General features: G+C 41.3%; 1 protein-coding gene across 1 annotated transcript in view; it reads left to right on the top strand.

Moving 5' to 3' along the window:
• Nucleotides 1-26,314, top strand: part of NSD2 (nuclear receptor binding SET domain protein 2) — a 153,338-nt gene extending 127,024 nt beyond the window's left edge. Inside the window, exons 16-23 of the mRNA XM_065404982.1 lie at nucleotides 4,400-4,605; nucleotides 9,366-9,469; nucleotides 13,209-13,478; nucleotides 13,731-13,847; nucleotides 16,770-16,911; nucleotides 17,657-17,763; nucleotides 21,737-21,941; nucleotides 26,046-26,314. Of these exons, the coding sequence (XP_065261054.1) occupies nucleotides 4,400-4,605; nucleotides 9,366-9,469; nucleotides 13,209-13,478; nucleotides 13,731-13,847; nucleotides 16,770-16,911; nucleotides 17,657-17,763; nucleotides 21,737-21,941; nucleotides 26,046-26,314 (1,420 nt within the window). The remainder of the gene's footprint in view (nucleotides 1-4,399; nucleotides 4,606-9,365; nucleotides 9,470-13,208; nucleotides 13,479-13,730; nucleotides 13,848-16,769; nucleotides 16,912-17,656; nucleotides 17,764-21,736; nucleotides 21,942-26,045) is intronic.
• The last annotated feature ends 235 nt before the right edge of the window (nucleotides 26,315-26,549 follow it).

Genomic DNA, 26,549 nt, shown 5'->3' with positions numbered 1-26,549 from the left:
AAATTTCATCCTATTACTATTACTCCAGTTTACAAGGTCATCCAGTTCTTCCTGTAGGATATCCCGGTCCCTCTCTGTATTGGCAATACCTCTCAGCTTTGTCTCATCCGCAATTAGCACATTCCCATTTTTTGTGCCAAGGTCAGTAATAAAAAGATTAAATAAGATTGGTCCCAAAACCGATTCCTGAGGAACTCCACTAGTAACCTTTTTCCAGCCTGACAGTTCACCTTTCAGTATGACCCGTTGTAATCTCCCCTTTAACCAGTTCCTTATCCACCTTTCAGTTTTCATATTGATCCCCATCTTTTCCAATTTAGCTAATAATTCCCCATGTGGAACCGTATCAAATGCCTTACTGAAATCAAGGTAAATTAGATCCACTGCATTTCCTTTGTCTAAAAAATCTGTTACCTTCTCAAAGAAGGAGATCAGATTGGTTTGGCACGATCTACCTTTTGTAAAACCATGTTATATTTTGTCCCAATTACCATTGACCTCAATGTCCTTAACTACTTTCTCCTTCAAAAATTTTCCCAAGACCTTGCATACTACAGAGGTCAAACTAACAGGCCTGTAGTTACCCGAATCACTTTTTTTCCCTTTCTTAAAAATAGGAACTATGTTAGCAATTCTCCAGTTATACGGTACAATCTCTGAGTTTACAGATTCAGTAAAAATTCTTGCTAATGGGCTTGCAATTTCATGTGCCAGTTCGTTTAATATTCTTGGATGAAGATTATCTGGGCCCCCCGATTTAGTCCCATTAAGCTGTTCGAGTTTGGCTTCTACCTCGGATGTGGTAATATCTACCTCCATATCCTCATTCCCATTTGTCATCCTACCCTTATCCCTAAGCTCCTCATTAAAGACTGCGGCAAAGTATTTGTTTAGATACTGGGCCATGCCTAAATTATCCTTAACCTCCACTCCATCCTCAGTGTTTAGCGGCCCCACTTCTTCTTTCTTTGTTTTCTTCTTATTTATATGGCTATAGAACCTTTTACTATTGGTTTTAATTCCCTTTGCAAGGTCCAACTCTACATGGCTTTTGGTCTTTCTCACTTTATCCCTGCATGTTCTGACCTCAATAAGGTAGCTTTCCTTGCTGATCCCTCCCATCTTCCACTCCTTGTAGGCTTTCTGCCTTTTCTTAATCACCTCTTTGAGATGGTTGCTCATCCATCTTGGTCTACAACTCCTGCCTATGAGTTTTTCCCCTTTCTTCGGATGCAGGCTTCTGATAGTTTCTGCAACCTTGACTTGAAGTAAATCCAGGCCTCCTCCGCCTTTAGATCCACAAGTTCTTCAGTCCAATCCACTTCCCTAACTAATTTCCTTAATTTTTTAAAGTTAGCCCTTTTGAAATCAAAAACCCTAGTCACAGATCTATTTTTGTTTATCCTTCCATTTAGTTTGAACTGAATTAGCTCATGATCACTCGAACCAAGGTTGTCCCCTATAATCATTTCTTCTATGAAGTCCTCACTACTCACCAAAACCAAATCTAAAATGGCATCCCCTCTTATTGGTTCAGAAAATCTGAGCCCTGTTATTACTAGTAGCACTTGTCCTTCAGTCTATATCTGGGAAGTTTGTGTCCCATGATCACACAATTCTCATTAGTATTTACTTCATTAAAAACATTAAAGAGGTCTCTATCCATATCCAAATCGGATCCTGGCGGACTATAGCACACCCCAAGCACTATCCCAGGGGAGGCTCTAGTAGCTTTCTTCCCCAATGTAATTTTTGCCCAGACAGACTCTGTCTTATCCATTCCATCCCTTCTTATTTCTTTACAGTCTACCTCATCATTGATATACAATGCTACTCCACCACCTTTACCTTTATTTCTATCTTTCCTAAACAGCACATACCCTTCAATACCTGTACTCTAGTCATGACTACTATTCTACCATGTTTCTGTTATCCCTATAATATCTGGTTTCACTTCCTGCACCAATAGCTCTAGTTCCTCCATTTTGTTACCTATGCTCCTCGCATTAGTGTACAAACATCTTAATTTTTGCTGTTTGGTTTCTCTCACATTCTTTACCCGATTAGGCACAGACATTCTACCACCAGTATCACCTATTAGGCTGATATCTACATTACCCTTCCTCCTTATGTCCATTCTCCTACTCACGGCTGTATCCTTTCTTACTTTCCTTTCGAGTAGCAGGAAAGGGTCCACGAGGCTGTCCTACCAAGCCAAGTGGAAATGTTTTGCCTCCTGGGCCCAGCAGAAGGGCCTTGCCTCTGAGGCCACGGACATTCCTCTCCTATCTCCTGTCCCTGAAGGAGTCTGGACTCACTCTCAACACCATTAAGGTATACATAGTGGCCATAAGTGCTTTACACCCCCCTGTGGAAGGGCACTCTGTTTTCACTCACCCCTTGACTGCAAGGTTCTGGAATGGCCTCATCCGAATGTATCCTCCTATTCTCCCTATCACTCCCCAGTGGGACCTCAACCATGTCCTCAGCATTGATGAAAGCGACGAAGAGTCCTGTGGCACCTTATAGACTAACAGACGTATTGGAGCATAAGCTTTCGTGTGTGAATACGTGTGACGAAGTGGGTATTCGCCCACGAAAGCTTATGTTCCAATACATCTGTTAGTCTATAAGGTGCCACAGGACTCTTTGTCGCTTTCTACAGATCCAGACTAACACGGCTACCCCTCTGATACTTGACAGCATTGATGAAATCTCTCTTCGAATCTCAGGCCTCATGCTTCTGTTCTCTTCATGAAAGTCACCTTCCTGGTAGCTATTACCTCTGTGAGAAGGGTGGGCGAACTGGGGTCCGTGATGGCGGTGTCGTGTCGTCTCCTCTCCCCCCCTCCCCCCCCCCCGCACTCCCCTTCCCCACTCACACACGTTCCAAAAAGATAACATTTTCCTGTGCTTGCATCCCAAGTTTCTTTCGAAAGTTGTTTCTCACTTTCACTTCAACCAACCCATATGCTTACCTGCCTTCTTTCTGAAGCCGCACACCTCAGTGGAGGAATGGTGCCTTCACCCCCTTGATGTCTGTAGGTCTGTGGCCTTTAACCTGCAGAGGACGAAGTCAAGACTATTTATTGCTACAGCGGAAAGGATTAAGGTGCAGGCCAGCTCCACTCAGAGGATTTCTAAGTGGGTTTTGGGGTGCATCACCCTGTATTGATTATCAGGACTGTCTCCAGCCCTTGGGGTATGAACCCACTCCACGAGAGTGCAAGCATCAGCTATAGCCGCACTTCACGATATGCCACTCACGGACATATGTAGGGAGGCCACGTGGAGTTTGGTACATACCTTGTCTTCCCATTATGCCCTGGTGCAAGACTCTGCCAAGCAGTATTAATTAGGACAAAGGTGTGATGAAAATGACAGAACCATGGAACGGAGAACAACCACGCTGAATGAGGCATCCATCACAATCACCCTCAGTGGAATACAATAGGGGCAATCACTCGAAGAAGTTACTTACCCGTAACTGGAGGTTCTTCAAGATGTGTGGTCCCTATCTGCATTCCAATCTTTCACTCCTTACCCTCTGCTGCGCGATTTGCAGTGAAAGAACTGAGGGTGCAGTCGGTCCGCCTCACCCTTTATTGCCTCTGTCGAAACCGTGAGGCAGAGCAAGGATGCATATGCGGACCAAGGGACCCTACTATTTTCAAAATCTCCGGCTCGATGTAGGGCACATGCGTGTAATCGTCAGTGGAATATAGATAGGGACCACACATCTCAAAGAACCTCCAGTTACAGGTTAGTAACCTCCTCTTGGTGTGTTGCTTTCATGTCCCCCTCTATTTGAGACGTATGTAAATATGTATTATTAAGATTGTATAATCTGTGGCTGGCTAGATTTTAATTTTTTCAGTTTGGGAGAGAAGTCTTTCAGGGTGTCAGCGTTTTAAACTCCATTGGAACAATGAGCAGAGCTGAGTTTGAGGGGCAGTGTGTTCTGCTGGAAGGTATTAATGGAATCATCAACCAGTTCTTTGATCTATAGACAATTAAAGACCTGGTTAAAGCTGTTGGTTTTGTTACTCAAGATGTGAGCAGCTATGTGTCCCCCAGTTCCCCCTGACTGGTTTTTGACTTTCATCAAAATCAATAAGGTTCTGCCCATTGATACCTTGAAAATTCATTGGATGCAGTGTTTAAAATGCCATTGCACTCAGAGCAGGGCCACTTTTTTTTTGGTTAGGTTTAAAACTGCTCTATTGTGTTTTGTTGTCTAGTGACTTGCTCCCTTAAATCTTGTTCTACGTGACACCCTCTTCACAGTACATTAAGTAATAATAATTGTTTACTATTAAGCTACTGTTGCTAAATTGTCTTTTGGAGGAAGGCTTGACTAAAATGCTGTCCCTTTTTTTTATTTGTACTTCTGTGATAGATGGTGGCCTGCAGAAGTTTGCCATCCAAAAAATGTTCCCCCAAATATCCAGAAAATGAAGCATGAAATTGGAGAATTTCCAGTTTTTTTCTTTGGTTCTAAGGATTATTATTGGACACATCAAGCTCGTGTGTTTCCATATATGGAAGGAGACAGAGGAAGTAGATACCAAGGAATTAAAGGAATTGGGAAAGTCTTCAAAACTGGTATAGAGCTTTAATCAAACAAAAATTAATCTTGTGGAATGTATACTTTGCTTTCTTTAGACAGGATACTGAGCCCAGGTCTGCTTATGTAGTATCGCATGTCAAAATATACAACAGGAGAATTGTTCAGAACACTTCAGTTACTATTATTACTCTGAATTAAAAGCTTTGTTTCTGAGACTTCTAGCAGAGTATAACCTAAGCAGTGCATTGACAATTTTGCTTTTCTGACAGGCAAGCATTAAGCATAAATGACCATCCACAAAACTTTGGGATAATCCTTTAAATATATTGACACCCTCTGAATAAAGAGAGTTTTAACCATGGTACCTGTTTTTGCTTTACATTGTATTTTACAAGGATGGGTGTATAGCAGAATGCTGCAACATTGAAATACAGCAGAGGTTTAAAGCTGATAATTATGAAGTTAGAATAAACACTACTTACTTCACTCATGCAAGGCCATTTTACATTGGCAGTTAATCTGTGAATCTGATCGTTCTTCAAGTGATGGTTCCTACATGTATTGCGCACGTGGGTACACATGCTCCTGAGTCTGGATGTTTTTAGCAAGTAATGTTCATTAGTCTCCACATGCACAGTTGTTCTCCTAGTGCTCAAAATCAAGGGCAGTGCAGACGAATGCCTCTCCAGTTCCTTTTCTTATTGCCACATGGCCTGAGTTGGAATCCTCCATGTTCGCTTTGATCTTCCTATACTGTGAACCTATGAATGCAATTTGTAAATAGCTTTTAATAGTTTAGTTTTTTAGTGTTTTCGTAGTTAGCGTAGTTTGTTCTCCCTGTAAAAAGGGACTATGCCAAGAGTTCTGGGGTTCAAGAATTGTTTCCCCTGCTCCTGTTCCATCTTCTTCAACGCTGCCTTTATTGCCTTGGGTAGGCCTATATCGCCACCAAGTGCAGCATCTGCTGCTCCTTCCTTCCCTAAACTCATGATGGATGAGAACTCCATCTGCAAAAGTACCACAAGGAGTAGGCCATGAAACCCCATTTAGATTCAGGCCAAGGAGACCCCCCCCGTACAACAGCCTCAGACAATAAGCAGTGCCCTCCGGACACAAGCTCTGGTGTCAAGGCAAAAATTATGAAGCCTAAGAAACTCTCACAGCTGAGTAGGGGATGTGAACATAGGCAGGTACATATCTGCCTCTAATAGAAAGGATCCTCCCCCTGTTGGTCAAAGTCAGGCAAGTTCTCGTGAATGGGTTCTAAAGAATTAGTTCCATATAAGCCTTCTGGCCAAGAAAGAAAGGTGTGAAGGAAGAAGGATCCAACGATACTAGCTCCAACTCCACCCCGTAACCTAATGAGCGGTACCTAATGATTCCATCTGGAAGTTGGGTTCGATGCTGGGACCCCATCCAGTGGCTCTGATGTTCTCCATGAGGTTTCCCCTAACATTAGACCTTCTTATGATCTGATCCTCTGGTACCTTTCTTAGGAGCCCCCAAACAGCAGGGAGGGACCGAAGCCTTTACCTTGCTGGAGGAGATATTCACCTTGTCTGGCACACAGTCTCCCCTAGTATTGGGCCCAGCTCTTCTTAGAGATATCCCTACACCTGGGAAAAACACCTTGAGGGGAAGAGTATCCTGCCTTCCTGCGACCACCACCTAGAACATCCTCCCACTGGTACCATCGGCATCATTGATAGGCTCCTATTCTATCATTTCGTCAAGAAAAATCTGATACTCCTGATGGGGTTTCTCCCCCAAGAGAAACAAGCCTAGTCGGAGGCCAAGGATGGTATTGGAACTATCTGCTTCATTCCAAATATGGCTACACAGGGGACTGCTGGTACCCAATGCCTTGAGGCCTCCCCCTCTGGTTGAGCTTTCTGGTCTTACTGAAGCTTGTGGGATCCATACAGCAGGCACCCTTGATCTGTGCAGGAAGCACACCGACCCTCCTTTCCCAACTGATGCCAGCTGGCTCCATCAGAATTTGCAGACGAGGTAGTTGAGCTGGACCCAACAGTTCTGATGGTTATGTTGTCCTCCTCTCTGGATGAGGTGATCGCATCATCATCTCCCTCTCCACCCAATGACCACAAGCAGTACCAGGAGTTGTTGCAGAGGTCCAGGACACACAATAGGCCCTACTGGATATAATCTGGCCCTTTGAGGTTGGCTCTTCCAGTTATCCAAGCCATTTTGGAACCCACCAGATCAGTATGGCACACCCCTGCCTCTTGTCCCATACCCTGAAGAGAGCCTGGAAACAATATTTTGTGCCATCTAGTGGGGGCAGAGTTTTTATTCATTCATCTGGTGCCCTGCTCCTTAGTGGAGCAGGTGGCTACAGAAAGGTCCAGGATGCAGTACTCCAGAACTACTCCATTAGACAAGGGCACTAAATGCCGCTTTTCCTGGTGAGGGTTGCGGTGGCAACATGGAGAGTAGGATGGGCCAGACCCTCCCCTTTCCTCCGCAACAGGTTCAATTTGCTGGAAATAAGGGTGGTCCACTGGGCCTACAATGCATTCCTCCCACTCATCTGATCTCGTCATAGCCAGATGATGTTGGACAACATAACTGTCTTCTGTGTATAGACAGTTGACCTCTGGAATTAGTTTGTCAGATATTACATAACTCTCTCACCAGCATACCAATAAGGTGCGCAGAATTCCCTCAGTCTCAGAAGACATTTTTCAACAGACCTCGAATGGGAGATTGACGATTCCTTTCTTAACGAGATCTTCAGCTCAAGGCATGGTATTCGGATGGACATCAGATGTACAGCATTCATGTTCAGTAGTAGTTCAATCCATCGTCAATCAGATCAGGAAGGAGTCTGCCGGGAAATGTTATTCAGCCAAATGGGAAGCATTTCTCCTCTTGATCACGACAACATCAGTTGTTTCCAGAGTTCTCTGCTATCCCAATTAATGATTGACCCTTAAGACATCAGGTCTCTTTATCAGTTCTCTACAGGTCAATCTGGCAGCAATCAGCACTTTTCATCCTCCTATTGTGATATCAGTGGAGGTTATTTACCTGTAACTGGAGGTTCTTCGAGATGTGTGGTCCCTATCTGTATTCCAGTACCCATGCGATAGCCAGATTTGCAGTAAGAAAAGGAAGTGGAGATGTGTCAGTCTGCATTATCTAATTATACTCTGTTTGGAGCACAAAGAGAACTACTACTTGCATGTGGACCAACGAACGCGGCTTAGTGAAAATGTATGGACTCAGTCACATGGAGTATGTGTACCCACAGTGGAGTACAGATGGGGAAACCATTACATCTCAACCTCCCATTACAGGTAATTAAACTCCATTTTTCTTCACTTGCACTGTAAATAAAATTGTTTCAGCAGTCTTTGCATATTAGTCATCTGTGTAAATACCCATGTATGTTAGCTTTTGAAGGGACAAGAATGCATTCTGTGAAAAACAGTTCAAACTGGTTGGGTGGAGAAGATACAGTCTTGGGTACAAAGTAAATTGTGTCATTTAAATGCCAGCGTAAGCTTGTCACACCATCTGGAGTGGCTCATGACAGGTAAAGATATACACACACAAATGAAATACAGTCTCAGGTTCCAAAAGTTGATAGCAGCTGCTATAATATACATGCTTTATATGTCCTTTAGGGCTAACGCAAGCTAAACAGTTGGGGACTCCTTGCTTGTGCTTAGAAATCCTTGCCCCTCAGAGTTCAAGCAGTATATCACCACAAGTTTCTTCTGGTCAGGCATTTTTATTCCACTCACGCAGAGTTCAGACTAACAGAATACAAGCGTCTGAGCCTGTCTCATCTTCATGTGAGTGGGGAGGGCAATTGACATAGTCTTCGTCCTTTTATGTTACACAATGGCTCATTTGATTTCAATGGACCTTCTTGTCTGCAGCCCCAGAACTTTACACTAGTTAATGCTTCTTTCCTGTTTGGTGAGTTACACAATTATAGAGATTTATAATGCAAACATTTGCTATTGCTCTATAACATTGGGTACAGATAAGTGTAGGATGCAGCATATATTAGTTTCAAACATAAAGTCTAAACACTAAACACATTCTTATTACTCTATCTATTTTGACAATATTACCCAGATGGTTTCCAGCTATGCATTTGTCAGTGTTGATTGAGGCCTGGTGCCATGGCATGTCTGCTAGCATCACAAAGCTAAACCAGAATTTTACAAACACTACAATAAAATCCTTGTCCCAGCTATCATACACTGATTAATCATGTAAAATTCTCATGGATCTAACTGCTCAAAGTCAATCCAGACTGGATCTTGAGGATCTCAGCTGTTTACCTCTAACCTATATTCCACTTTGGATTTAAAATCATACTATTTCTTCTGCTTTGGATGGAGGGTGCAGGACCTCTTCCAGAATGGATATCTTTATCTTTTAAATTGGATTGTACATTGTGGCTGCATAAAGAGACAAAGAACCCTATTCTTACTGAAGCATCTCCACATCCCCCGCTTAGGAAACAAGAGAGTACTCAGGTTTTACCTTGCTACACAGCATTCCCAGGCTGTCACTGAACTAATGCAGTTGTTATTTCTTACTATTTTATTTTAGCAATTCTTATAATATCCTTACATATAGAGAGGAGTTTATATACAGATACTTAGATTTGTTTCTGTAGAAAGGGATTAAAGCGTCTAGAAGGAGAGGTAGAAGATACTATGGGATTAACTAAATAAAAAAACGGGGAGGAGCATAGTGGGCTACAGGGAACAATAGTCTGTCTACAAGTTCTAATGATATAACTGTTTTTTAGCCTTGCAAGAAGCTGAATCTCGATTTCGAGAAATAAAACTTCAGCGAGAAGCCAAAGAAACCCAAGAAAATGAACGTAAACCTCCACCATACAAACACATAAAGGTAAGGTTTGAGGAAATCTGCTGTGGAGGAGAAAAAGGTGGACAAATTTTAAGTTGCAGAATTTACTTTGAAATGTATGGATATTGAACTTAATACGACTTTTAAAAAATGCATTTCTCTTAATATTTGCTCTCCAGCAGTGTGCTCTGCCCTAGGGAATCTAGTCTAAATTGGACACAGTTCATGATAAACTCGATGAAGGTCCAATGTTTGGACCGGTGGTGCAGAGATCTTTGGAGAATGAAAAAAATAATTTGGTCTGTCTTTCAGGAGAATAATATTGAAATGTTGATGTGAGCAGCAGTGTTTTGTTTAGATTAGATGGGCAATGTGAGATGGGGGAGACCACAAAGGAAAAGGTTGCAGTTGAGGCAAGAGATAACCATCAGGACTTGGAGAAGGATCTTGGTGATAAATTTGAAAGAGCTGACTTTTCAAACTCTTGGAAAAGAGAAAGATGCAGGATTTAAGAAGAGCCATGAAGGTGGGGGAAAGATGAGTCTGACACTGAAGGTACAATCCTGAGTAGCTGAGAGGAAAATGGCAGGGCCTACAATTAAGAGGAGGGAATGAGAAGAGAGCTTAGGAGGAGGAATAAGCCTTTTTTCAACATGCGAAGTTTGAGATGATAGCAGGACATCTAGAAAAAGATTGAACACAGGAAGAGGTCACTGGAGAGATGCAGATTTGGGGGAAATCAGCATGTAAATTATGAAGCTGTGGGAGCAGTTGTGCTTGCTCAGAAACAGAATTGAAAGGGTCTGGAATGTTTAAAGTAGGCATCTGAAAACAGAATTGGGGTTGCTAATTAGTAATTGAAGAGAAGACACCTGAAAGATTGGATGGAAAGGTAGGAGGAAAAGCAGAAGAGTATACAGTCACAGAAACCTGGGGAGAGAGTGATCATCTCTGAGGAGCAAAGATGGATTAAGGAAATGCACAGAGAAAAGAGGTACTTTATCTCACTTCTTGTGACCAAGTTTATGATCTTAGTGAAAACAGTAAAGGTAAGTAACACAATGACAGAAGAAAGAAAGGTGACTATAGCGTTGCGGACTCACCCCTGCGGCGCTTCCTGCTGGTCGTCCTCGGGAATTAGTGTGTCAGCCTCCAGAGCGCCCCCCTGCAGGCTGGTGATCCGCCTTGCCGCTGGCCCCGTGTCCCTCCCAGGACCCCGGTGCCCCTTTCTCTGGCTGCTGCCCCCTGGCAGTACCCCCACAGTTCTGGGGAACCCCCACCCACTATCCCCACCTCGCCTCAGTATCAGGCTACTGCCAGTCATCATCTAGCCCCCGCTCCCTGGGGCAGACTGCAGTGTCAGCCTACTCATTACTGGCAAGGTTGGGTTTGGACCTGCTGCCTTTGCCTACCCCTGGGCTGCCCTCTGCAACCCCCAGTACCTATTTGCCTTATGCTAGGCCGCAGCCTGGGTCTTTCCAGGCTGGAGCTCCCCGGCTCCTCTGCCTTTCCCCAGCCCTGCTCCACTCAGGTACCCTGTCTCTAGCTCCCTGCAGCCAGGCCCTTCTCTCTCTGAACGCAGAGAGAGACTGCTTGGGCTTCTGGCCCACAGCCTCTAATAGGGGCCAGCTGGGCCTGATTGGGGTGTGGCCCCAGCTGTTACTGCCTTCCCCAATCAGCCACGGCTTTCCTTCCCAGCCTCAGCCCTCTCCCCAGGCTGGCTTTAACCCTTTCTGGGCCGGAGCAGGTGACCACCCCGCTACAGTGACCAATACGATCCTTAAGGACAAAAATGACAGATCCTGAAGACAAGAACGAGAGATGGCAAAATATATCAAGGAACTCTATAGTGATGATAGGCCTGAAAAACCTCCATTGTAGATGTGAATCAAGTAAGCCTGCCAATAATGGATGATGAAATCATGACATAAATAAAAAGACTTCTGAATGGAAAAGTGCTGCTAGGTTAGAATGGAATACCGACTGAATTTTTAAAAGCATAGGGGATAAAGGCGTGAAAGTCCTGTCAAGAGGTAATGAAGAATATGTTTGTGACAGGAGAATTGCTAGAAGACTTTTTACAACTTCACTATGTACAAATCCAAAAAAAGACCGACACACTGGATTGTAAAGACTACAGAACAATCAGCCTAGCATCGCATGCTTCTAAAATACTTTTGTGAGTTGTTAAAGACCAAATACAAGGAAAGAATGGTAAGGAAATAAGCAAACAATAATAGTGTCAAATAAGGAAAGAACACAATAAATGCCATTATGAACTTGAAGCTCTTATTAGAAAGATCAGTTGATGGGGAAAATTGTATATTGTGTTTTATTGACTTCCAAAAAGCATCAGACAGAATCTACAATTACAAATTGCTCAACATATTAAGATCTGTCGGATTGATATGAACACCGAATAATAAAATAATTATACTGGAATCAGAAGGTGATTATAATGGGAGATGAAAAAAAAATTAAAAATTTAGAACTTGAGAGGAGAAAATGTTGTATAATGTCACTGACTTTATTCAACATTTATTGTGAGTGTTTGATTAAATTAATCAAAGAAACACAAGAAGGTATTAAGATGAATCGAAAATGGGCGAATAGCATTTGCTGTGCAGACGAACGTGCTTTTTGCTGATTGATTGAAGTTAGTGAAGATTATATCTGAATATGGTCTAGAGTTGAATGTGGACAAGACAAAAACTATGGATCCTGGGGAAATGTGCACAATTTCCAGTGAATGACGCAGCTGTACAGCAAGTGAAAAATTATTCCAATTTAGGAATCCTCATTACAGAAGATGAAAATATGGATACTGAAGTCAGCACCAGAACAGTAAGACATTCTGGAAGAACAAACATCTGATGAGAAGGGACATAAGTCTGAAGACTAAATTCCCTCTCTCTTAAAAACTTAGATTTGACCTGTGTTAAATCACAGCTGTGAAACATGGGCATTCAAACAATTGATAATTTAAAAAACTACAATCCTTTGAATTACGGTGTTGTAGAATAATTCTGAAAATATCATGGCTAGACTGCATAATCTGTGAAAAAGTACTGGAGATGATTGTAACTGAGCAAATGCTGGTCAGTGATCTCATGAAAAGAGAGAGTCTATTAGAAGAGCACATTTTAGGAGGTTTAGTGGTCGATGTATGTTTTATGGGCACTGGAAGGGAATGTTGTGATGGCAGAAGAAACATGAGGCAGAAAAAGATGATCTTGGATGGACGATGTGGTATCCTGGGTGTATCAGAAGGACTATTCATTCACAAAGACATTAGCAGAGGATAATACAGAATGTGCTAGCCTGGTTGCAAACCTCCAGAAATGGAGATGCTAACTAAGAAGAAAAACAGTTCCAATGGAGTGAAGAGTGAAATCTGGATTATATGAGGGTGTTTCTAGACAGCACGGTCAAAGAGCTCAGAGGCATTTGAGAAGGGAGAGATGGAGAAGAATTTGGATAAATAAATAGAATCAGGAGGGTATAAGAGCATGTTTGAATATAAGTGTAAGGGAATGGAAGAGAGCGAGTGAGAGAGATCAGTAGCTAGAATGAAATGGGACAAGAGTTAGAGATGGACCAGAGAGATGACTAAGTCCAAGACTGATGATGGAGAGCATGGAATGGGTTGTGAGATGGGGAGGAGAGCTTGTACTGGATAAACTCTCTTATACTTGAATATATATTAACCTATAAATGTTTTTTTTTACAAAATCTAACAAGTGTTTTAAAATAATATTTGAACTATTTTTGTTTTATCCAGGTGAACAAACCTTGTGGTAAAGTTCAGATTTATACTGCTGACATTTCTGAGATTCCCAAGTGCAACTGCAAACCCTCAGATGAAAACCCTTGTGGTTTTGATTCTGAGTGTCTAAACCGGATGCTAATGTATGAATGTCATCCACAAGTTTGTCCAGCTGGAGAACGGTGCCAAAATCAGTGCTTTACCAAACGTCATTACCCTGAGACAAAGATCATCAAAACCGATGGCAAAGGGTGGGGTCTGGTCGCTAAGAGGGACATAAAAAAGGTAGGAATTGTGACACTTCTCAGTTCCTGATAATAGGAATTAATATTCCATAATTACTTTGGGGGACATTTTACGTTGCACCTAAAAGAAAAACGTACGAATCTTTATCTCTGAAAGGAATTGATTTGCTCAATAGTGAACATCAAAATAAAATGAGAACTCTTCATTCCACCCTAATGAAGCATTGGTAGCTTGTGACACTGTTGGTGGGCTTGGTATGTTCTTTACTAGTGACATTCTTCTATCCTTCAGGGAGAGTTTGTGAATGAATATGTTGGTGAACTAATTGATGAAGAGGAGTGTAGGGCAAGAATCAAATATGCGCATGAAAATGACATCACTCACTTCTATATGCTCACTATTGATAAGGTACCGTATTCTACAATTTTTCTTATTTGAATGTAATTATAATTTTAATACACTTTTGATTTCCTTTCCTGAGAAAAACAGTATGGAAGATAGTAGGCCAGAAGTCTTGACCCATCAATTATGCTTTGATTTGTAGTCTCGTACACTCAAAATTCTTTTCACTTTGTGGATGTTTGCTTTATTCAATACTTAGAAATGAGATGATAAGCATTTCTGGAAATGTCTATAGAAGATTTTTGTCATTTGCACTTTGTTGCCTGCAGCAAAGCACAGCAAAGATAAGCATATACCCGCTTAAAGTCATAGGGGGAAATTTATACATTTGTTAGATATAGTAAGGCTGTGAATTAAAAATTAAACAGGTCTCTTGAAGGGAGAAGGAGGAATTTTAACTGGCAGGGTAGGTCAGGTTTTTTGGTCTTCTAATCTGAGTTTTCAGCCATTACCTTTGTGTGTTTGTTTGTTTGTTTGTAGCAGGGATCTGCAGAAAAACACCCAAGAACACCATGCTCTTTTGTAGAAGCTCTTTCCTAGAAATACTGTCTGCATATTGCTCACTTCCAGTCATCTTCACTATACATAGTACAGTTCACTGTGTCTCTGCAGATGCTCTTACTTTGTCCTGTATGATTTAGTTACTATCAAAGAAGTAGCTCATCACCTAATGAAGATTAAGCTATAACCATCCAGTTACTTGATTCAATAAAGGGATAAAAAAACTAACACACCACTACATAGTTTTAAATATCAATACTGGAAATTTGTAATTGACCCTTGATGTAGCCAACAGCCTGAGGTTGTTAGGGTCAGTTTTTCAAAAATATCCATACATTTGCGTGCCCAAAATGTGCATGCATGCAGATGTGATAACTGTATGCAAATGACCAGTCAAGCCTGTAACTGGCCATTTGCTGACAAAGTTACTAGATTTACACACACAGTCAGAATAATTACACACACGCAATATAAACTGGCCCTAAATTACAAGGATGAAGTTTTAATAAAGTCATTTAAATACTTTCTTTCCTGATATGTTGCTTTTGAATTAACACCAGAATGCAACAAATTAATATGTAATTTTGCCTCCCAACTCAGTAAAGTACAACTGTCAGGGTTCCCTCCCCACTCTGAACTTTGGGGTACAGATGTGAAAGACACATGAAAGACCCCCTAAGCTTATTTCTACCAACTTAGGTTAAAAACTTCCCCAAGGCACAAATCCTTTCCTTGTCCTTGGGCGGTATTGCTGCCACCACCAAGTGATTTAGACAAAAATTCAGGAAATGGACCACTTGGAGTCCCTATTTCCCCAAAATATCCCCCTAAGCCCCTTCACCCCCTTTCCTGGGGAAGCTTGAGAATAATATACTAACCAGTTGGTTACAATGTGAGCACAAACCAAACCCCTTGGTTTCTAGGACACTGAAAATCAATCAGGTTCTTAAAAGAAGAACTTTATTATAAAGAAAAAAGTAAAAGAATCATCTCTGCAACATCAGGATGGAAGGTAACTTTACAGGGTAATAAAAGATTTAAAACACAGAGGATTCCCCTCTAGGCTTAGCTTCAAAGTTAAAAAACAGGAATAAAACTCACTCTTAGCATAGGGAAAATTCACAAGCTAAAACCAAAGATAATCTAACACATTTCCTTGCCTTACTTACAATTTTTGTAATCTTGGATGTCATTTCAGGTATATTTTTAGGAGATGTTTTTTCCTGCCCTGGTCTCTCTCTCTCTCCATCTGCGGAGGGAACAAACAGAGAGCACACAAAAAACCTCTCCCTCCGCACCCCCCCCCAAAATTGAAAGTATCTTCTTTCCTTATTAGTCCAACCAGGTTATTTGAGTTTCTTAACCCCTTACAGGTAAAGTGATTCTGTACCTCTGGCCAGGAGGGATTTTGTTACTGCATACATAAAGGTTGTTACCCTTCCCTTTATATTTAAGACAGCAACATAAAATCTTCATCCGCTGCCCTGCTTCAAAAAATAAAGAACTCTGAATTTATTATTCATGTCTTAAACTATTGTTCTACCTTAAAGATATAATGATACTGTGTTTTTTGCATAGGTTTTTGATGGTTCTGATCTCATAGGATGCCAAAAGACTTACCTAACCATAGAGGATTCTTAAACAGCTCTTCAAGGAGTCATGTTTTCAAAATTATTTTGGACTACTTTCATTATTTCATTTTTTATTATATGTGGTGTCTTTGGGGCTGTGGAAATTAAAAGAGCACTGGGTGTAAGGATGCAGTTGCTTAAAGACAATTTACTAAACCCTTTTTTTGGCTTGGACAAGGATAATTTTTTTAAAGAAGTCTGTGGGGAACTTGAAATGCCTGCAAACAAATGGCGAATTGACAAATACACCTCTACCTCGATATAACGCTGTCCTCGGGAGCCAAAAAATCTTACCGCGTTATATCGAACTTGCTTTGATCCACGGGAGTGCACAGCCCCGCCCCCCCCGGAGCACTGCTTTACCGTGTTATATCCGAATTCGTGTTATATCGGGTCACGTTATATCGGGGTAGATGTGTACTATTTAATACGGTATTTTCAAAACATAACAGTGTTTCAAACACAGAGTTAAAGGTAAATTGATTAATTTGGTTTTTATTTTTTGAAGCTTTTACCTGTCTAAACCAGCATGCTCACAAGCAAACCTATCCTGCCATGTGACTGTGATAGATGTTGGAAAAATGTGAGCAAGATTATGAGTATTGCTTTGGGAGTGTCTCATCCCAGTTTGTGAGACACAACAGTTTTCAGTACAACATGTGAAGTTGACATATTTGCATGCTTTTGGGTGAAAAGAGCATTCATATCCTTCAAAAATTACATGAACACTTTAAAATAACTTATGTAATTTCTTCTGATGAATAAAATTTCATTTTATTACTCTTCTAATTTCCAGGACCGTATTATTGATGCTGGCCCCAAAGGAAACTATTCTCGTTTTATGAATCACAGCTGCCAACCAAATTGTGAGACTCTAAAATGGACAGTGAATGGAGACACTCGTGTAGGCCTGTTTGCTGTGTGTGATATTCCTGCAGGTTTGTATGTTTGTGTTTTAATACATGAAGTTTAAACCTACTGCTACATAAATCTTTGTTGAATTTCTGTCAAATGAGACTTGATGTGAGACAGTTATGGTTTGATTTAACAGATTAAATTCAACACAAATGTTCTTCAGGGAGCTCAGTTTGTTTTCTCTTCTTAGAGAAGAGAATGTGGATTCATGCATTTCCTTTAATAAGCTCATCCTTATTATTGAGCCTTAGACAATCCTAGAAAAGGATGCTTTTTATTATTATTGCTTATGTGTATCATAGTAGCTCCTACAGGCCCCATTTAGTATTGTGGTCCCATTGTGGTGTGCTCTTTTACCAATACATAGCAAAAGATGGTCCTTGTCTTAAATAGGATTTTGTTCTTTGAGACAAGATTTAGCATGTGGGTGTAACAGTCCGAGTGGGGAAGGGAGGATGTAGCAAACAGTAATAAAAACATGTTTACATAGGCCAGCTGTGTGCACACCTAGATGGTTTCATATCAGTTTATATAAAACGTATCATTGAATAAGATAAATATTAGAAGTCTGTACTGGACATCTACCTAGTCATGATCAATGTTTGTGAACTATACCGAGGAAAAAATAAGATAGATGATCAGAGACCAGACATTAAAGGGGAGAAGCAGAGAACATTTACTTGTGGATTAACTGTTGATGTATTTTGTTATCCTGTATTTCACATTTATTAAAGGGAAATGATAAACAGTCTCTTATCTTTTGTTCAGGGACAGAGCTGACTTTTAACTACAACCTTGACTGTCTGGGCAATGAAAAAACTGTCTGTAAATGTGGTGCCCCAAACTGCAGTGGATTTCTTGGGGATAGACCAAAGGTATGTAAAGTGTAGTCTGAATTTAAAAGTATCATCCTTCAAAACTAAAATTAAGTTAAAAATATTGTAAGTATTGAAAAATATATGTGGGAGTATGTATGTTTGAGTATGTGGGAGTTGGAGGGGAGTTGTATTGTATGAAAACTTTAGCAAATAAAGTAACATCCTCTAAAAACTATCAGACGTCTACTCCTGAGATCCATAGCAAGTGCTATGGAAGGAAATGGTACCATATATCCCTTCCCCTTTCTGAGGGGGGTGTATGTGTGTACATGTACGTACATTATGCTGTCCACTTCCTTCATGGGAAGGTGTGAACATTATGTTGCCATCCGATTTTTCCATGCATAGGTTCAGTGGGACTGGTGAGGTTTCTGCTGCTGCTTGCCTCCCCTTTGTAGGGTGCTGAAGATATACCCCTACCAGGGAAAGACTAAAGATTTTGCCATTGGATAAGAGAATCTCTCCCTCTGTCATCTCTTTTTCTCCCCACAAATCCTAAAAAATGTGGCACGAGGACTGATTTCCTGAGGGAGTTTCCTCAAAACTTTCTAAGCACCCTGAAATTTTATCAGGAGACATCCTCTTGGTAAAACTTAACGTCTCTCTATGGAGAAGTGGAGAAAAGCTGAGTTGGCTCAGCTGTTAGGGGAGAGGCATTGGTAGACCAGCTGTCATTAGATCCTGAAATCAAGTGAAAAACATAGGTAGGAGGAGGCACAGCGAATAGCCTTCCACTGTTGCATGTCTCCTTTAGAGTGTGGCAGAAAGGAAAGTATGTTAGAAGCAGTCAGAAATTGAGCTAAGAGCTCAGGCTACTGGTGATTGAGGAACTGGCAAGAGCACAGTGAGTGGGGGGAAAAGAAGATTGTGACTTTTTTTAAAATCACTGCAACATGTTTCCCACGTCAGTTTCACATTTTGAAATTTATCTTCATAAAGCAAAAACAAGAGACTTTCTTTCTTAAAATGAAAACTTAGGTCTCCAATAGTTGCTTGGCCCCTTTTTAAAGTCCACCATAGCCCAACAGGTCATTCTGACATTATAGTTTACCAGTACTTCCTCCTCTGAAAATTATAGTTTTGTGCATTAGATTTCTCAAAGTTCTTTCGATTAAAGCCCATATGAACCTTTTGAAACAAGCAGTTTTGAAGTATTTGAAATATAACTGACATCTGTGTTTTTCCTGTACTATATACAGGAATGGCCTCTTAATCACCTCAGATTTGGTCAAAAATTGTAATCTGGGCACAGGCCACATGCAAAAATGAAGTGAAAATAACCTGTATTGCGGTTTTTAGGGGAAATGGCAGAGGAAGGGAAAATCAAGCTCCTAAAGGACAGAAAGTTTCAACTTTAACTATGGAGAAGCTACTGTCTAATATTTGGTCCTTGATACTGCTCAATGCTAGACGCTTAAGAGGGAGGATGTAAAACCTCCACAATGCCCCTAATTATACCTTTTTAGAAGGGTTTTTTCAGTCCAGCCTTGTGATCAGCTCACACACAGAACCCTGCAGAAATTAAACATCACAGGTCAGTTTTAGCAAGCTTTCTGGTTTGCTTGGTAAGGGGGGCTTATTTGAACGTGTTTTAATGCGGCCAAATGCGAGGTTATATGTACAGCCAGGATCAAAATATACCGTATATACTGGATCATAAGCCGGTTCATTTATAAGCCGACCCCCCCCCCCCCCCCAGATAGATAAGTAAAAATGGAAAATTTTTATAACCTGTTCATAAGCCGACCCTATAATTCAGGGGTCAGCAAACTTTGGCTCCCGGGCCATCAAGATAAGCCACTTGGGGGCTGAGATGGTCTGTTTACCTCAGCGTCCGCAGGCACGGAGGTAAACCTAAGTAAACAAAGTGTCCCAACACACCAGCTGCTTACCCTGACGGGCCGGGACAGCAACTGGTGGGGAAATTTTTTTGGGGGGGGGGAGAAGCTGGGAGTCAGGGAGTAACCCCTGTGACCACCCCCCACGACCCCACCCCTAGCCTGGGACCCCCACACTCTCCCCATCCCATCCCTTCCCACCTTATCTGGGGAAGGCCAGGGGAGGATGTCTCTGACCTGGCTGGAGCTGCTCCGGCAGGCTGGGCATCGCGGCCACAGCCTGCTCCGGCGGGCCAGACGGGGCGGGGCGGCCGCAGCATGTTCCAGCGGGCTGGGCCGGGCGGCACGGCCACAGCGTGCTCCAGCGGACCGGGTGGTGCGGCCACAGCCTGCTCTGTGGGGCGGGGCCGAGTGGCACGGCTGCAGCCTGTCTGGCTCGGAGCTGCAGCTGCTTCGGAGGCTGGGGGGAGAACAGCGTGGCCAGAAGCAGAGAGACTCTGGCCCCGCCACTTCCCGTCTGTCTCTGCTGGCTGTGCTGCCTCTCCTTGCTCCCTCTGTTGGGGGGAGGGGCTGTGTCCCACCTCTCCCTCTCTATACCCGTTCATAAGCCGACCCCCGTCTCTGGTGCTTCCCTTTTTTACTAAAAAAAATTCGGCTTATGATTGAGTATATACGGTAAGTCACTCATGGGAGATAACCATCTGAACGTGGGCTCTCAGTGTGATGATGTGACTGACCACAAATTCGATCCTTGGATGTATAATCTGGGGAATATCCAGTAGAGTTGCAGTATTACCTCTGTGTACAGCATCAGTGAGACCATGGAATAATGTGTCAAGTTCTGATGTCCTCTCTTCAAAAACACTTTGGAAAAACTGGAAGAGGATCAGGAAAGAACTATAAGAATGATTTGAGGTCTGGAAAACCTACTCTACAGTGAGAGACTAAAATAAGTTTGGTCTATTTAGTTTATCAAAGAGAAGATTTATAGGCAACTTGATCAGAGTCTGAGTGGAGACGAATTCTAATAGTAGAGGAGTCTAAGTTAAAGGCTTCAGTGGCTGGAAGTTGAAGCTACATACATTCAGGCTGGAAATAAGGCACAAATTTTAACTGTGATAATAATAAACCATTGGAACCACACATCTTGGAATGTGGTGGATTACTATCTCTTGAAGTCTTTAGATCGAGATTGGATGTCTTTTTAAAAGATATATGCTCTAACTCAACCAGATGTTAATGGGCTTGATGCAGGAATTACTGGATGAGGTTCCATGACGTAGATTTAGCAGATCAGATTATAAAATTGACCGTTTTTGCTTTAAAATCTGAGGCTGTTATAACTTTTTTTTATAGCTAGCATAACTGCAGATGTTCTCCTTAATTCAAGAGACTGTTTAAAAATATTTTTATGCAACATACAATTAGTTGGCAAACTCACGGGCTAGGTTTCTAGGCTACTGCATCAAATATATAAGAAAGTTTAGAATTTTTAAAATCCATTTTATTTTTCTTGCCTTTTTAATATTGAGTGCTCCTCTTGATTTTTATAATGTGGAAAGGATTATGTAGGAGCACCCACTTCGTTTCTTGATATCATTTATTTTATATGCTGCCACTCTCCTGCTTTCTAAAATATAGTTCTAACATTTTTTCTATGTATTCTTTTGGTACTGTTAGAAAAACTTGACAGCCCCAGAGACTGAAGTCCTCTATCCACCAAACATGCACACATGGGTGGCAGTAAGGCAGGCTTCTTCACAATGTCTTGCTAATGTGTTGTCTCAGCTTTGACTTTGCAAGGATATCATCTGGGGATAAGAGGCCAGTGCCCTGTAGTGAATCAAACCTTGGCCTCCCTGCTGTCACTGCCCATTAGGAAGTCAGTTAATGCCAACATATGGGAACTGGGAGCCCAAACTGTCTTAATCTCTTCTAGCACAAAGCCGTGCATGCTGCAGTCATCCTTCTTTCCCTTTTCTGGCCCTTTCTAGTACTGCAACTTAATTTTTTAGAGATAAAGTGACCAGATCTGTTTACCTTTTTAAAATGTTTCTTTCTGAGTTATGGAACGTTTTTTGTCTGTTTTTCTTCAAAATTGGGATCTAAAAACTTGTAATTTCCTTCTTTAGAATTCTTCCACTAATTCTTCAGAGGAAAAAGGCAAAAAGACCAAAAAAAGAACTCGGAGACGTAAAACAAAAAGTGAGGGAAAGAAAGAGTCTGAAGATGACTGTTTCCGTTGTGGGGATGGAGGTCAACTTGTATTGTGTGACAGGAAATCTTGTACTAAGGCATACCATCTCTCCTGTCTTGACTTGGTGAAACGTCCTTTTGGTGAGTAAAGCATTTGTGAAGGGGTGGGAAAGGAAGGAAGCTATATATAATAAACTAATGTATTGAAATATACCTCATACAGGGCTTGCAAAAATATTCATTTATACATTGCATCCTGTCAAGACTTCCCTGTTTTGAAATCAAGGACTTTTTGTTGTTATAGTGAGTGCTATATTTGTAAATGGGGTAGGAGTCCTTGAAGATGAAGATCTAGTAGTACTCTCTCATGCCTTTCTGGGAAAATGACATTTAGTTTAAGGAACCCAGGCAGTGGCGCTCACGTCACTCAATTAGGCCAGGGTTCTGCTGTCACATAGAAAGTGAAATCATCCTCAGAAGAACTCATGAACTCCGATAGTTCAAAGATGCACATGCTAAGGGAAAAGCAGCAGCATCTGGATTGAGGTAAGTACGAGGACTTTTGGAGTGGTGGGTCTCAAGTTCTGTCTCAAATGTGATTGAGTGAGGTCTGTTACAGATCTCTGGTCCCAGAACTGAACCTGCTATGTGAAACATGAAAAGGAGAAGCAAGCAAAGCCTGTCTATTCAAAGCCAAGTAAAATGATGACCAAGCCAATGTCCCAGGGCAGGAGGGGTTGGCTGAATATGGAGTTGGTGATATGGGAACTCTGCCTGTGACCAAAGCTTGCAATGAAGGGGCCAGTTGTACCAGAAGCCATTTGGTGCCAAGATACCAGTTGCTGAAAATGTTAACACTAAGGATGGTCCAGACACTAAATGTATTCAGTATCTTGGTGCGGAGGAGGATCATTTCATGGTTTTATCTTAACTCCAAGGAAGGAAAATACCTTGAACTCAGTAGACCTGCTGTCTGTACTCATTGTTTCTAAGTTGATGTTCCAGCTTACGCTGCCAGGGGAATTGAATCCAAGGTTGAACAGCTCTGGGAGGATGGCTTAGCATGATCCTGCTCAACACAGTCTATTATGCAGGATGACATGTGAAGTTCATGTACATCTAGCTGTTCTTAGGCCCTTGAATCCCTCTGGCTGCTCATTCCCAACTTGACAGATCAATTCCAGGAATTGGATGTTTAATCCTTCAGATCAGGTGGATAAAAATCAATAATTAAAAAAAAATTTAAAATGCAATTTTTTAAATTTAAATTGGATTTTTTATTTTGTCATTTAAATTATAATTTTTTCTTTTTTAAAATAAGCCTGTTCGTATTAAATTCAGATTTCATTTCAAATTATGTTAAGGACTTAACTTTTTATAATCTCTTAAAACATTTAAATAAAAAATAAATATGCTGAATCCATGACCCTCTTTCAAAAGCTTTGAGTTAAAGCCTGCTTTTCTACATAAAAAGAATTGTGGGAGGGCAGGAATCTAACTGTTGAAGTCAGGCTGACCTACTGTGCCATATTTATAAAGCTTAAGTAATTTAGGGGACTTCCATTTTCATGAGAGTAGGAACTTTATACTCCAGTTATTTTCACTTAGGCATGTTTGAACATTTTCCCAGGCTGACCTGAAATAATTAGCTTAATTCACTAACTACAGTTAATCCCTCTATTTAGTAAATCATTTAGTTGTAAATGTGAAATGTATTTTGGACACACAAACTTCTCTTATCAAAACATTTAAGGTTGTTTTGTTTAATAAAATACATTGTATATGCTGTTTTATGTGTTCAATTGAATTCCAGTTACCGTCATAGTGCAAATTATGAGCAAAAAGTTAATTATCTAGTAAACAAACAACATATCATTTACCATTTTCTAACTTAATAAAAATGTACAATTAATAGGAATTTGAAAATATTAAGCTGTATAATTGCTTCTAGTTAGTGTACCCTCTTAGGCCTGGTCTACACTATGGGGTTAGGTCGAATTTAGCCACGTTAGGTCGATTTAAAAATGAATGCGTCCACACAACCAACCCCTTTCCATCGACCTAAAGGGCTCTTAAAATCTACTTCTGTAATCCTCCCTGGCGAGGGGAGTAGCGCTAAAATCGATTTTGCTGGGTCGAATTTGGGGTAGTGTGGACGCAAATCGACAGTATTGGCCTCCGGGAGCTATCCCAGAGTGCTCCATTGTGACCACTCTGGACAGCACTTTCAACTCCGATGCACTAGCCAGGTACACAGGAAAAGCCCCGGGAACTTTTGAATTTAATTTCCTGTTTGGTCAGCGTGGTGAACTCAGCAGCGCAGGTGACCATGCAGTCCCCCCAGAATCATAGAGCGTAGAATGTTACTACGCTCCTCCTATCATCTGCGTCCCTGAGGTTATCGCAGATTAGAAGGCAAAAAAAACTGCACTCACGATGACATGTTTTCTGAGCTCATGCAGTCCTCCCACACTGATAGGGCACAGCTTAATGCATGGAGGCATTCAGTGGCATTGGCCAGGAAAGAATTAAGTGAGCACGAAGAGCAGAGGCAGGACGCGATGCTGAGGCTAATGGGGGAGCAAACGGACATGATGAAGCATCTATTGGAGCTGCAGGAAAGCCAGCAAGAGCACAGACCCCCACTGCATCCACTGTATAACCACCTACCCTCCTCCCCATGTTCCATAGCCTCCTCACCCAGACGCCCAAGAACACAGGTGGTGGGAGGCTCCGGGCACCCAGCCACTCCACTCCAGAGGATGGCCCAAGCAACAGAAGGCTGTCATTCAAACAGTTTGATTTTTTAGTGTGGCTACAATAAGCAATGTGGCCTTGTCCTTCCCTCCTCCCGCACCCCACCCGGGCTACCTTGTCCGTTATCTCGCGGTTTTTTTAATTAATAAAAAAAGAATGCATGGTTTCAAAACAATAGTTACTTTATTTCAAAGGTGGGAGGGTGGTTGGCTTACAGGGAATTAAAATCAACAAAGGGGGCAGGTTTGCATCAAGGAGAAACACACTCTCCATTCCTCTAATCATCCTTCTGGCTTTTCTCTGCACCTATTCCAGTTTGAATGAATCTTTCCTGGACGTGGGTGAGCAGAATTGTACCCAGAATTCCAGATGAGATCTTACCAGTGCTTTGTTCAGTGGCATTAATACCTCCCTATTTCTACTGAAAATAATTCACCTCATACATCCTAGGATCATATTTGCCTATTTTCTGGCCACATCATGTTGGTGGCTCATGATCATCCTGTGATTGATCAATACACCCAGGACTTTTTCCTCTTCTGTTATTTCCAACTGATTAGCCCCCAGCTTATAGCAGAAATTCTTATTATTCCCTAAATGCATGACTCTGAGAGAAGTTCTAAACTTTCATGAAAGGGAGCAGATAGGGATAGCAATGGATGCTGCTGAATCTTGCTTGTTGCCTACTATGGTTAGAAATGACTGAATGGTGGTTGGAGCTGTATCACATAATATCCTGAAGTAGAGTGCTGAGGACATAGGGTGTCTACAAATCCCCACAGGACACTGCAACTTGGATAGTTTCAGTGATATCTACATCACCTGCAATGAAGATCCATGTAGATAATGCTCAAAGAAGAATTAATTTTCCCTGCATTTAACTCTGCACCACTTGTTTATTTTTGTTTTTGGCAGTCAGAAACTTCAGAAAAGGGAAAAGATAGATGTGCACACCGAAATGTGACACAAAAGTAGATTTAGAGATGTCTGTCAGTTCTGTGCTGTAACTTCTGGGATGGATAGAGGTTTCCAGAAACCACAAATTAACCAAAGCAAAAGAGCAACAGCATAGAGTTCACTGAATTTATTTGATTTCCACATGAAGAGAAGTTCTTATTAAAAGGCAGAAAGCTTTTACTATACTGGATTGGAACTCAGAAGATATTGCAAGTAACCCCCTGAATAATTTATACTGATTTGACTCTGGTGCTGTTTAAGTAAAATGTGGTCAAGTGTGCTGTTCAATACAGTTACTGAGCTTAACTAAAAGTACTCTACTATTTTGCTTTTAACAAGAGTAATTAGTAACAACAGTTAAAATCTTCAGTTATATTTTTAACTATTCACTTTTTTTAAAGCAAGGTTAGTATTTATCATGCAGAGAGTAAAACACTAAATTCATACTTTGCTTTTTTGCAACATGAAGTTTATTCTCCTGTTAACAAAGAAAATCTCAATTTATCTAATGTTCTTCATCTTTAATTACAGGAAAGTGGGAGTGTCCTTGGCACCACTGTGATGTTTGTGGCAAGCCTTCTGTTTCTTTTTGCCACATCTGCCCAAATTCTTTCTGCAAGGAACATGAAGATGGGACAGTACTAAATTCTACATTAGATGGACAGTTATGCTGCTCTGAACATGTTCTTGGGGTAGATTCTGTTGAAAATCAGAAGACTGAGAAACCCCCCCAAAAATTGACCAAGTTGAAGCCTAAGAGAAAGCGAAGAAACAGATGGATGAGAGCTGAATGCAAATAATAATGAACTGCAGTTTCTACTGCCAACACTATCTTGTAGATAAGTTGTGAATAAGGCCAGGGAAGGACACAATTTTACATATATCCTGTAAAGGTTACATTTGGGTGAAAAGCATTTTTTAATCCACTGAGCCAACCACAGCAGTCTTCTGCTGCATCTGCACTGATAACGAACTATGGCATACATAGTTCAGAAATTTTTTCAGGACAAACCAAACTTATTACTCAGCATTACA

The sequence above is a fragment of the Emys orbicularis genome, chromosome 5 (genome assembly GCF_028017835.1).
Source record: "Emys orbicularis isolate rEmyOrb1 chromosome 5, rEmyOrb1.hap1, whole genome shotgun sequence".
NCBI lineage: Eukaryota > Metazoa > Chordata > Testudines > Emydidae > Emys > Emys orbicularis.
This window is presented reverse-complemented; position numbering and strand designations above follow the sequence as displayed.